Below are 12,627 nucleotides of genomic sequence, written 5' to 3' on the forward strand. Positions count from 1 at the left end.
AAAAAAAAAAAAAACCAAAAACAAATCAAACATATTCATTGCAAAGAATTGAATCCCATGAAAATGTGCACAAATCCTCCCCCTTTGAATAAGAATGCCCATGGCATCAGTGGAGGAGGGGTGCTGCAAGGTGAGCACTAGTCGTGCAGAAAGGGATCTGCATATTATTTTGGACACACATTGAGCATGAATCAACAGTCTTGCTGCCAAAAAGAAGAGCTAATCTCATACTTGGATGTGAGGCAACTGAGATGGTTCTTCTATTGCACTGTTAAGAGAACAAATGGAGTACTGAGCCTAACTTTGGTCACCATGCTTTGAGTGTAATGCATACCCATGTGAAAAATTCCACAGATACACAATAATGATCAGAGGTCTAGAAAACATAGTATCCCCTTCACCTTGTCAAACAGAATTACTATCCTCAGCACATCTTTTTACTGAATCAGCTGGTACTTTAATCACCTCAAAAGTTTATTGTAGAAATAATTCAACTTTTACTATGTTTGATCAAGGGTAGTAGTCTTTGTAATTGATGTTGCAGTCACGAAACAGAGCAAAAACATAAAATAAATTATCCCAATAAAGCAGTAAAATCATGGTTATATAGAGTGATTCAAACTGAATCAGTAGAGAGATGAACATATATTTCCATTTGCTATGGGCTTTAGTCTGAGTATTTACCTGGTGGTTTTACCCTCTCTCCTAGAAATATTCATTACAAATTCTATAGTTTGTAATTGTAAGTCTTCGAAAAATTGGTAAGACATTTAATAATGAAGTTAGTAAATAGCAGGAATAGTTTACTAACAGAGTAAATGTATCATTACTTGGAATTTTCATATTAAAATTGAGTTTAGTCTTGTTTATAATGACAGCATTCATATGAGTTATTTCATATTTTTTGACTTTGAGACTATTTACGCCAACAACAGAAAGAAACAAATCTCTTCTTTATCGGAATTATTGAGATAAACTAAACGACCCATGACTGTATTCATGTTTAGAGTGGTTGACCAGTATGGTCTGTTGTGCCCTCAGAAATGAATTTGTAATAAATAAATCAAAACCTCCAAATGAGTTCAAAGTCACTCAGTGACACTTAGTGCCATATTAAGATATTTTAATGCTTCAGTCTTTATCCGCAGAACAGAAATTGTAATGAAATACAGTATAGAATTAAAATTGGGGCATTATTTTCCTTTCTATAGCGTACCTCAGCCCTGTCAGGGAGTAATTGTCTTTAGGTGTAATATTTATTCCATCAGCATGACCTTTTGTCCCTCTCTGCTAAAATACGTGGCAATCATGATTCCAATAATCGCAATTATTTTCCATATTCCATTTATCCTGACACCAGCTCGTGAATAATGTTCTCCTAAGAGGCAAGGTATTTATTCTACAGATACTGTCTGTTTTCTGAAGAAGCTCCCTCCCTGGGGATAGGGGCTAGCCCCAGAAGACAGTCTAGAATTAGATATCCTTTAATTTCACAAACCTGAAGACACTCACCATATTCTTTGGGGGCTGGGGAAAAGAGATCCTCTGGGAACAGCCTGCAGGTGGGAGCTGATAGCTTTCCCTTCCTTTCAATGTGCCCTACAGGAGGCATTTGGGCTGGGTTTGCAGCTGATTTCTAGGGCAGCCTAGCACTGAACTCCCAGGGGCCTCCACGGGTTTGGTTCCTTCTACAGGCAGAGATCACCATGAACAACCTCCAAGACAGCAGATCCAGGCTGCCAGACCCCAACATGGAAGCTCTTCTTCAATTTACCAAGAGTTAATGATGGCTCAAGAGCTGTAGGTTGGCCAGCTGTGCTGTATAGTCACACGACAGTGGTGGAAGATGCTGCCAACCTGTCTTGGGGAAAATGCAGAATAGCGTACACCAGATCCAAACGTAAATCTCTAAAATGCTTAATGACTCAGATAAAATTAACAAGAAAGAAAAAAAAAATATTCAGAAACTGCTGTGCTTGCTAACTGAATTGTATTCTGTAATTGGTTTCTTCCTACCTTTGCATCCTTCACAAGTAAGAGCATTGTAGTGGTACCCAGAGGCTTTGTCACCGCAGACCACACAGAGCTCTTCTCCTTTCACTCTGCCCGTGGAGTGACCCAGTCTAGGCTTTTTGGCTGCAGGGATATCCATTATCTCTGTCTCCCTTGTGAAAAAGGTCTCTGAGGGTATTCTCCTGAGCTCGTACATCCCGGGGGAATACCATTCCTCATGCTGCGGAGGGTAGAAGCCTAGGTTGGAGTAATAAGGTGGTGATGAAATCTGAGGCTGAACTTGAGGAAATGACACAGTGTTGTACTGTGTGTAAGGTGACACATCTGCCTCTTGCACTGGAGAACTCATTGGCTCTGAAAGGACACCTGGAAAATAATAGTGCAAAACCAATTTCTATTACCACCATGAAACTGCAGTTATCAAAGAAGTTTCCACTTCCAGACATCCATCTCAAAACCAAAGCATAATCGTAAAGATTGCATTATCAGAGCTCAGAATTGCTGTGGTCTGGGTCCTATGCAAGTACATGGCAAGATATTTTAAAAGTAACTTAACCATTCTCAGCTACTCCTTTATTATTGGTGGAAATGTCCAGCACTGGCATTTCCATAAAAAAGCCGTGAAAGATACTATGCAGCTAATTGTATAAATGTTCAGTTTACGAGACAGAGCAATTCACATCACAGTGAAGCTAGCAACCTGAATTAGGTTCACTGCAGAAAAAAAGAAATCCAAAGAAAAGCCAAAAATCCTATGGCATTGCTGAAAGTTAGATCAACACTCAAACATCATGTTAATTTGTATTTAATTCCACATGAATACATCATGATAGGGAAAAATTGCACTGGGGAAAGACAACAAAAGTGAGGCACAATTAGAAGAGTAAGAACACAAAATAAACCTTCAAGAAGAGCTCGAAAGGGCAAAGTAAGGTTACCATGAAGGAACAGGGAAGATATTCCTAATATAAGAGGTGAAATGTGACCTTCTCACCATCCAGGCTCCAGGGGCTGGCCAGCCAGCCTCTGCAGCCTGGTGCCCAGCCCCAACAAGCCCGTGCCACTCCGTGCAGTTGCATGGGTCTCATGTGAAGCACCTCTGTGAGGCAGCACTGTTCACCTCTGAGCCAACAACAAACCTGGCAGTGGTAGAAGGAATGGCAACCTTTCCTCTTGGGATCAACACAGTATCTGGAAGCTGCCTTAACTTTGCCCACTAAACAGCAGGTTTAGAAATGCAAACAAAGTCTCATTTTTTTCTGTATTATAACAACATCTAGCAGTCTCTGGATGGTGTAATAAAGATCAAGACCATGTCAAACAGCTGAAAATAGTAATTTAAAAGTTATTTGCAAGCTACTTCATATTTTCTCTTGGACAAAGCCACATCTTGCTGTTTCATGAAAAACTGACACAATTCCTTCATTAGTTCCAATAAGAGAATCTTAGAAAAACAGTGCATATTTCCAGGAAGATGCTGAGTCCCACTTTTGTTGGAATCATCAGCAGTATTTACAAGGAAATCATAGATTAATGTACATTGGTGACCATTACTTAACAGTGCTTCAGAAGCACTCCAAAAACTTATTTGCTGACATAAAATTGGTTCCCTGGCAAGTCTCCTTCACTTCTGAGGAATCCGAAACGAGGAAGAAATGCTAACAGTTAAGAAGAGGGAACATCTGTGATGACAACAATAATTAAAATATGTAGCAGGGGATTCTTCCCTCTCCTTTGTCTCACTTCAATTAGTGCCAGAAACTAACCTTTTCATTTCACCTACTTTTTCACCTTCAAGGTCTCATGCTCTTGCTCTGCAGCCTTCTGCCCTTCCTACTTTACCATGCTGCAGAAGCCATACAAGTGTTTTGGATTTGTGTGATTGCTGTATTGTCCACAGAACATTTTTGCCAATAGCAGATGTTGAGGTCCCAGTTCAACAATAAGCAGCAAGATATACGTCTGGAAAAATGTGACATGAAACTAAATGAGAATAACAGTACCATTTATTATTGACAATTAGTTTAATTATGGTTGCACTTAGTTGCACCAGAATAGGCTTCAGGTGCTATGCTAGCAGAAGAGGAATAGCAGAAGGCACTTCCCAAAACCAAGTTTATGCCCTTTATATAAACAGCATAGACATACAGAGACCTGAGACAAAATACAGACATCTGGGGACTCTGTGGAAGTGCCTAGAGATGAAGTTACAGGTTCGTGCATCAAATGCAGACTGTCACTGATATCTGCTAGTATATATATTTGTTGAGATTGCTGTTTATTAAGACTGTTCAAGGTACTTTAGGTACAAAAACTGGTGTTAAATATGAGATACAAAATCACTGTAAAAATCATTCAGTCTCTCTTTAGAAAGGAATATGTTCACCATGGAGACCTAAGTTGTTACTTGCTAGTTAGTAATTACTTCGTTACTGAGTTTGCTAAAGGAAAGTAGGACAATCCCAAATTAAAAAGGAAGAAACTGTTGATTTTTAACTTTATGCCATCCACAAGAAATTCCACAAAAACTCTATACCAGCCTCCTGAACTGCTTGGGCCTCTGAAAGAGCAAGGAGAGAAGGCAACAGTCCTTCCACAGCAAAAAAATAATCTCAGGGTTTGTTACAAAACTCAGGACTACTGAAGAACTGCAGCCCATCCTGAGACAATATTGGGTGTTTATTTAAACCACTGTAGATCCATCTGAAATACAGATATAGTTAGAAAAATCTTCACAGTCATGAATTCTACTCTGCTTCTGAAGGAAACAAAAAAAAATCCGAGTCTTACTGCATGAAGTTAAATATGGGGGGGAAAAAAAAAAGCAACCAGCCTGTATCTCCTCCTTTTTCCTTCTGTGTCAGGCACATAGTTAAACATTTCAGCTGAATTGAGTCCATGCTCAGAGCAATGGAAGGGAAAAGTAAGAACAGACAGGGTTGAGAGAGACTGAAAGAAGAGTTTTGTGTAAAACAGGTTTACAGCCAAAACTCTGGGAAGTTCTCAGATACTAGTTATGAAGACCAGGATGATTTTTAAAGATAATTAGGTTGTAACTATGTGGGGTTTCCCACTTTAGCTTAAAGGGGCTTTTTTTTGTTTTGTTTTATAAGTAGACCTGTTTGAAGGTCTTGGTGGTATCTGTATTTCATCATTAGAAATCAGCCAACTTGGGCTCAGTGAGACCATTCTCTACGCAGATCAGATCAAAAACAATTGTAAAATTATTATTTTTTTTCCACAAAATTGGAGATGAGTCTAGAATTAAACACTGCAAGAAATTATCTGCTCCAAAGCATCAGTGATCTAAAGTGATTCCTAAAAACAGTTGTTTAAAACTGTGGAGGTGTTCCATAAAGATGATTTCAAAATGAAACCATTTCATTTTTTTAGTGGAAACATGCTTTTACTCCAAAATATTATCTTTAAAAATTGAAACAAATTGTTGAAATAGAAACTAGATGCCTTGACATTATTGGGACAAAGTACTTCTATGGCCTCATCCAAAATGCATGGTCTGAACTGTGTTCCACAGCCCTCTGCATGCACAAGGCTTCTAGTAAAAGCTGATGGTGCACTGCTGTCCTCTGTGACATTGGAAAACCACACTGATTTTTTGAATTATGCTTTGCAAAGTACACACAAGTCTATACCAAGCAGTTTCTTATCACAAAATAAAACTAACCTTATCTTGCCAACCAGAATGTACATATGCTTTTGTCCAGATATATATTAGAAGAAGTCTGAGATGGGCTGGGCTCTTGCCACTGTAAAGCATGAGCCAGCCCACTGAAATCACTGGAGTTGCAGTCGTATAAGCAGTGAAAGTGAAATCAGAAATGAGCTCACTGGAATACAGCAATATTTTACGTTTGGATGGTCTTAACTATTTTGAAACATTTATCTGTTATTCTTTTTGGAATCATACCTCTTACATTTTTAAATAAAGACTACTTAAGCACATACAAATGTGATGTTACTTGCAGCTGTAGATCTTTTAGATTATGTTTTGCAAATAAATGTTTTTCAATTAAAAGCATTTTACAGAAATCTGGAAAACTTACTAATATCAAAGTGAAACCTTCAGATGGATGCGGTCATCATTTTACATATATTTTTCCACTTGCAACTTATACTCATTGGAGAGTTTTGCTTTTGTTTTCACACAGAATATTTTACATAAGACTTGAAAAAAATTTTTGATGTAGGCTTAACCACTTGTAGAAGCGAAAGGGAATTTTCCTTGTAGGAACTAAAGAAACTATTTTCAGTTTGCAGAATTATTCTGAGGTTACATGCAGATTGAAGGAGTTTTAATTCAGAATCTTACAGAAATTACAAGGAGATCACATTTTAATGTAAAAGCTATTGTTCCACTAATATAAAGCTAATTGAAAAGAAAAAAATTCTAAACAGGTTTAAAATATGGACCTCTGGCTCTCTGCATGATATTAATGAAATAACTTAAAGAAATAAGAACAAGATTCAGGATTAAATATTTTGGAAACCATAGCATAACAATTAATGAAGACTTGATTTAATTACAAGCAAATTATTTGCAGGTCTTTACAGATCACTTGGTGTAAACAGCATTCCAGCATCCTACAGTTTCAAGGAAGAATGCAAGAATAGATGGCAAACACATCCAAGCAAGAACACAACTATCCTACCTTAGGCTGTCTTCAGTCTGACCATTTCTTGAAGAAGAATACTCTCCTTAAGGTACCCAGTCCTCCTTTCCCCCTCTTTTTCTTCCCTCCTACCCCAAAAGACTACGTATAAACAAAACTTAATTCTGCTTTGTCCATATCCTGTTGACTTCTTTACTGTGAGAGCTTTCCTTAAGATTAGCAAAGGAGTGACACAGGTCAGAGGTTATATAGTTTACTGATTAACTTCATTACAGAGAAACTGGTTTGTAAATGTCTGAAACAATAGCAGTGCCCATTCCCAGTGTGGATTTACCTGGATAAAATTTGGTTGCCTTTCAAGGGGATGCCTCCAAGTGGCCTAGCCATTGTAATTTTGTACCTATTGTGGTTTATTTACAACCAAATTTTTATCAATAAATATTTAGTAATGTCAGGTGGTGCTGTGCAATAGATTAACCACTTCAGTATCACAAGAAGCATGTTTTAGCTGACTCGATTAACAGATGTTTTAATCACAGAGATGTTCTAGTCTCAGAACAAGGTCCAGATGCTCAGGCCATACTGGACACATCTGTATGACAAGATAGAAGAACACCAGAGAGATGTCTTTGCCCCAAGGCCAAACATCAATGATCAAGTCTCATCTATTTAGCTTAGGGGCAACTAATTCTCTCTAGGGTGGGCAGAATGCATCTGCACTACTCAGACTTTGTTGCAGACCTTACTTTTCTGGGCCCTTGTAGCCTACTTGTGGCACTCATATTATTGTTTAATATGTCATTTCAGATCAAAGCATCTGTAACATTGTGAGGGCTGTGTTGGATGCCACCACAGCACTACTGGGACAACATGAAGTCAGATGATTGTGGCATGTCTTGGTTTGATGGCAACTAAGGTGGGAAGGTACAAACCCCACTGAAACAAATGTTAGAGGACCGTGTAGGGTAAAAGGACCCAAACCTACTGCAGTCTTGTCCATGCTGCCTTTTTGGGAACAGTCCCTGGTGTAAGCCCATGTCCTAAAGACATCTACTAAAGTAATCCAAAACAGAGCCCCAGAGCAAGATGAGTTGAATAGTGTCTGATGGACAGTCAAGGATGCTGTGCCTCTTTCAGTCTTCAGCCTTTTTCATTTAGCACTGTGGATGAGCCCACTAAGACCCAATATCACATTTGTGAGCAGAAGTCTGTCTGAGGGTCACACCTGGAAGTAAATAGGCAGAGAATCAAGCCCCAGACAGCAAGATTCCCCTTATTTCACAAAACAGTCTCCAGGCTAAGATCCACAGATGACTCACACATGCACAAAAGAAAACATCGCACAAATGCATTTTGGTTTTGCTTTGCTCAGTCGTGCAATCTTCACCCTCAGAGCCCCATTCATCTACATTCCTTCTCATTATTTTGTTTTTTCCCAGATTGCCACTCTGTTTGGTTTGGATCTCTTAATTATTATACATACAAGATATTCTGTTTTAATTTGTGTTGGTTTGTTTCTTTTTGATCTGGGGGTCTGTTACATGCCTAATTATCTTCTCTGCAGGGATGAAGCCAGATGTTGCATCATCTGCCAGGTGGTACTAAAGCAGTTATTTAACATATCTTATGATCTTGAAGCTGTTTAATCAGTTTGGACACTTGATCTTACTACCTTTTTTAAAAAAAAAAATCAATACCAGAACAAATACAAATTTATCTAAAAGGAGTCAGCCTTTTAGGGTCATCTTAGTCACTTTTCTATGCCTACAACAATTTTCAATAGCATTTTGTTGTTCTTACACTGTCAAATATTTAAGACAAGTTTAAGTGTATTGCTTTCTTTTTCTTCATTGTTATATGTAATTTTTTGTTTATTCTTCCTTGTCCATTTCAACACTACTTTTAAGGGTGCTCATTCACCCCCAAAACTTCTCTCTCAGCTAGGGACATGCACAATGAGAGTGGCATTTCTTGTCTTACATTTTTATGTCACATGACGGGAACACATTGTCAGGCCATCAAAAAATACTTAAAATAGGTCTTTATTCAAATTAAACATAATACTACTGACTTACCTTTCCAGGTTCTTAGAAATAATTCTATCTCTGATACTTGAAGTTTCACACTTAATACCTTGCATCTTAATAACTCCTATATAAGGTGCTTTCACAGAAAATAGAATGGGGCTATTCCTTTAAAGGCCTGCTACTTACTTATGTAAATGATCGTTTGAGCCAAAAGCTGTATATCTTTCATATGCCATACAAATATATACGTTTACCCTCCACTCTTAAAATATGAAGGAGACATTTTTGGTGTCTGAAAATTAGTTCGGTCCCTTGTAAAAGAAGGCAAGTGACAACTGCTGAAAGAAATAAGATAATGGAAATAGAGGTATTTAACACATGTATTGGCCTTAATATGAAAGACTTTCAAAGGCAACTGAAAGATGTTACCAAATACCTTTTTTTTTTCAGCAGTCTTGTTGTCCCAGCTGAATTGCCAAGCCTTAGAGCAAGGCATAGTGCTCTGCTAATGCACCTCAGTGTCTTCTAGGTCACAGTTTGCATCCAGTCAATTTGGAGCAAAGCAGAGGGCTCAGACCAGTCTATGTCTATCATGGTAGAAACGTTCACAGAATAAATTCATGGCTCCACTAAAGTGAAACACAAAGCTCCCAAAGGTTTTAAAGGAGACCAGGATATCAATCCTAAATTACAGAAATACAGTTTTGTAGGTGTGTCACTTTTTCTTACTTCAGGATATGAAAACAGGCCAGTCTTCCCATAGAATTCAGTGGGGCTTTTGAAGTAAAACCAGGTTGACTGAGGAAGAGAATTATTTTAACAGGAGGGGTCTCATGGTGACCCATGCACCTCTGGGATATTTTGTCGTCAAGAATCCCTTTCCCTCACTGGGAAAACCAGAGCTGCAAGGAATCAAAAATTGATCTTGCATGCAGATGCTGTAGAGGATGTATCATTTTATGTATCTGTTTTTGGCTACTTCTTCAAAAGGATATTTTTTGTAAAGAGATCTAAGATGTTTCTAAATCACCTGAGTAGTGAGGTAGAAAAATAGAAGCAGTTTTCCAGGAAGACAGGGTGAAAGGGAAGGAACCTCACTTCTGCTAGGTTAAAGATCCTTCTTCATTTGCATTTTGAGTCCCCTTTTCCAGGGATTCATCACTACAGATGTGAAAAACTACAGTTAAAACACAAACTCCAAAGACAAAGAGATGCTTTACCTTAGACTTACACTGTTAGAATAGCAACATACAATTTCCAACTACTGTAAGGTAGAAAACCCTTTTTCTTTAAGCTCTTCTTAAACCTGCTGCTAATCCTAGAAATCTTGAGGGTAAGTAGGTAGAATTGCTTTGGAATTACCATGGTGATGAGGTTCACAGCACAAGCAACCTATGATTGACAACATTTCTTTTGAGAGACCTGGAGCTAATGTTTGGGGATGCACTTAAGTTTGTTTTTGAAGATCTAAGAACGCTGTCCCCGTGGATTAAGCAAAGCATAATGAAAATATAATTCCAATATTTTTTACAGAATATGAGTATGCATCTTTGAAAAAGGAGACTGTTTTGTATAATGGCTGATGTTGGCAAACCAGCAATTTCTCCCTTGTATTATATCAAAGTTGTAGTGTGTGAGAAGTCCTGGGAGAAATGTATATTGTAAGGGTCATTTAAAAGAAAAACTTTCTTCCCGTTTCCTTGGCTTCACAAGTCTCTACCTGCCAAAACTGAATGTCAAAAAAAAAAATGCGAGTAGTTTACAAATATAAAATTGAGGGGCAAAACCATTTCCTACAAACATTTTGAAGAGATGAACTTATATTTTCACAATGACTAACTTCCTCTCTGGACTCAGATGCATAATATTTCTGGATTTTTTTTTTTTTTTCTTCTAGCTATAAAAGCAAAAGACACCAAATTTGTAAATAATTCACTTCTGAGACATGAGTGACATCCTGCAAAACAGGACCAAGTGGCCATACAAAACAGAGGTCAGCTTAAGTGAAACACAGCAGGAGTGCTAAGTCTCCTTTCTAATGGGACCCCTGATTCAACCCCTTAATACATTATTTCTTTCTGTTATAGAAATGTCAGTTTGAATTAAGTCTCCATTGTACTAAGCTCTGAATACCTATAAAGGGAAACAATCCCTATTCTGAAGGCATCACAATTTCTGAGTAATATTTCAATGTAGAGGGAGAGTATTTTATATTAACATGCTACCTTCTCTTCTGAAGCTACCTGATGATTACTCTTTAAAAATAACGAAATAATTAGTAAAAAACTAGACATCAGGGGGAAAATCTTCTTGACAAAAATCTGAAGTAGTTCAGTTATGCAGGTCTTTTAAAGGAATGACTGGATATAAAATTAGACACCCTAGATTTGAACATCATTCTCCTCTTTGTGTATCATGGCCCGACATTGGAATTAACAGGTAGCAAAGAAGCATTTTAGCTATTTACATATACCTTTTTAACAACTGCAAAAACATTTCTCCCACCAAAAACATTTAGAGAAAAAAAAAAAAAGACAAAACCAAAACCAACAACACACAGTAGTGCAATGAGTTTTGCTTATCATTAGGGATAGCGCTTTAGTTCTTTAGTTTAGCTGTATGGAGCCAGGACACTCAAAGTGGTCTGATTTGGAGAGATGCTCCTGACTTCTAAGAGCTCTGCAACAGGAATGGCTCTGCATCAGAGTCCCTCCATGCCCAAGCTACTATTCTTGTTTCAGATAGATGAAACTGAAATGTTTCCAATTTTTCCAGCGCTCAAAAAACCAGAATTCTCGTCTTATTTGGACTGGAAACTTCTGAAGTGTTACAGCTTTCTGTGGGGGTCTGTGTTGTGTGTGAGGCCCTGAATGTATCATGTTACTCAATGGAGGTCCCCCTCTGCTGCCAAAAGAAAGGCTAAAAATTTATTATTCTCTTCTCTTTTTTTCTTAGCAATACATATAGAAGACAGCTTCCCCATGCTTATAAAATATTGACCAAGAATTCTTCATTAATTAACAAACCCATACTTTGCCTCAAAAAATTCAGTGGAACTGGAGCAAGGAGAATTTTCCAGCCTGCATTATAAATTTTCTTGTGAATTGAAATGAATAACATAAGTTTTTAATTGTCTTGATAAGACAACTCTTTTAATTTAGGTGAAATTACTTTCATAAATTTGCATAATATGGCAATGCAAATACATTATGATATAATTTTATTACAAATTAACTGAAAATATATCTACTCAGCTTGATTTAACATACTCACATGAAGTAACATCCAGCCTACATACAAAGGTCTGTCTTTGCTGAATGGTTTCAGGTTTTAGAATAGTGTTATAGAAGCAACCTACAAGCTCTGCTATGACAGTGATGAGAGCAATAGCATGTAGAGTTACATTAACACCACAGACCCATTATTTTTTATTCCTTCCATAGGTATTGAAGATTTAAGAATGTTGGCACATGTCAAACACGTTGTTGACTTGAGATATCCATGCATTTTCTTCTAGGTTTACAAGTAAAGAATAGCTTGCTATTTTAACCTAGTTTGGTGACTTACCAAACAAATGAGGACCTTCAGCAAGAGAAAATCCATCAGCAGTGGCTAGCTGGTGATGTCCTATTAAATTCATTTCAGATCCCATTTATTCTTCAGTTCAGGAGGAATATGCTAATTAAGAAATAGGTTGAAGGGAGATCCTGAAAGATATAAAACAAAAAGAATACATAAAACAAGATAACTAATTTTTGTGTACCTATTGTAAGGCAGGATTCAGGAGGTTGTTTCAATATTCACTGTAACAAATGTTGGCTTGAAGTTACAACACCTAAATCAGCTTTTAAATAAAATGCTGCATCTAGTTTGTTTTTTCTTTGCTGTGGTATATTTCATTTGCCATCCTTCTGCTGTTCATTTAAAACTAATGGCAGTTTATCCTCAACCTTATT

General features: G+C 37.5%; 1 protein-coding gene across 3 annotated transcripts in view; it reads right to left on the reverse strand.

Annotated features, from left to right (window-relative positions):
* Window positions 1-12,378, reverse strand: part of NR1H4 (nuclear receptor subfamily 1 group H member 4) — a 33,010-nt gene extending 20,632 nt beyond the window's left edge. For all 3 annotated transcript variants that reach the window (XM_009967161.3, XM_033010222.1, XM_033010221.1), the window contains exons 1-2: window positions 12,239-12,378; window positions 2,017-2,379 (exon numbers count right to left, since the gene is read on the reverse strand). In XM_009967161.3, coding sequence (XP_009965463.1) covers window positions 2,017-2,379; window positions 12,239-12,323 — 448 coding nt within the window. In that variant the 5' untranslated portion in view covers window positions 12,324-12,378. The remainder of the gene's footprint in view (window positions 1-2,016; window positions 2,380-12,238) is intronic.
* Window positions 12,379-12,627: the final 249 nt, after the last annotated feature.

Source organism: Tyto alba, unplaced genomic scaffold (genome assembly GCF_018691265.1).
Source record: "Tyto alba isolate M040663 unplaced genomic scaffold, T.alba_DEE_v4.0 Super-Scaffold_2, whole genome shotgun sequence".
Lineage (NCBI taxonomy): Eukaryota > Metazoa > Chordata > Aves > Strigiformes > Tytonidae > Tyto > Tyto alba.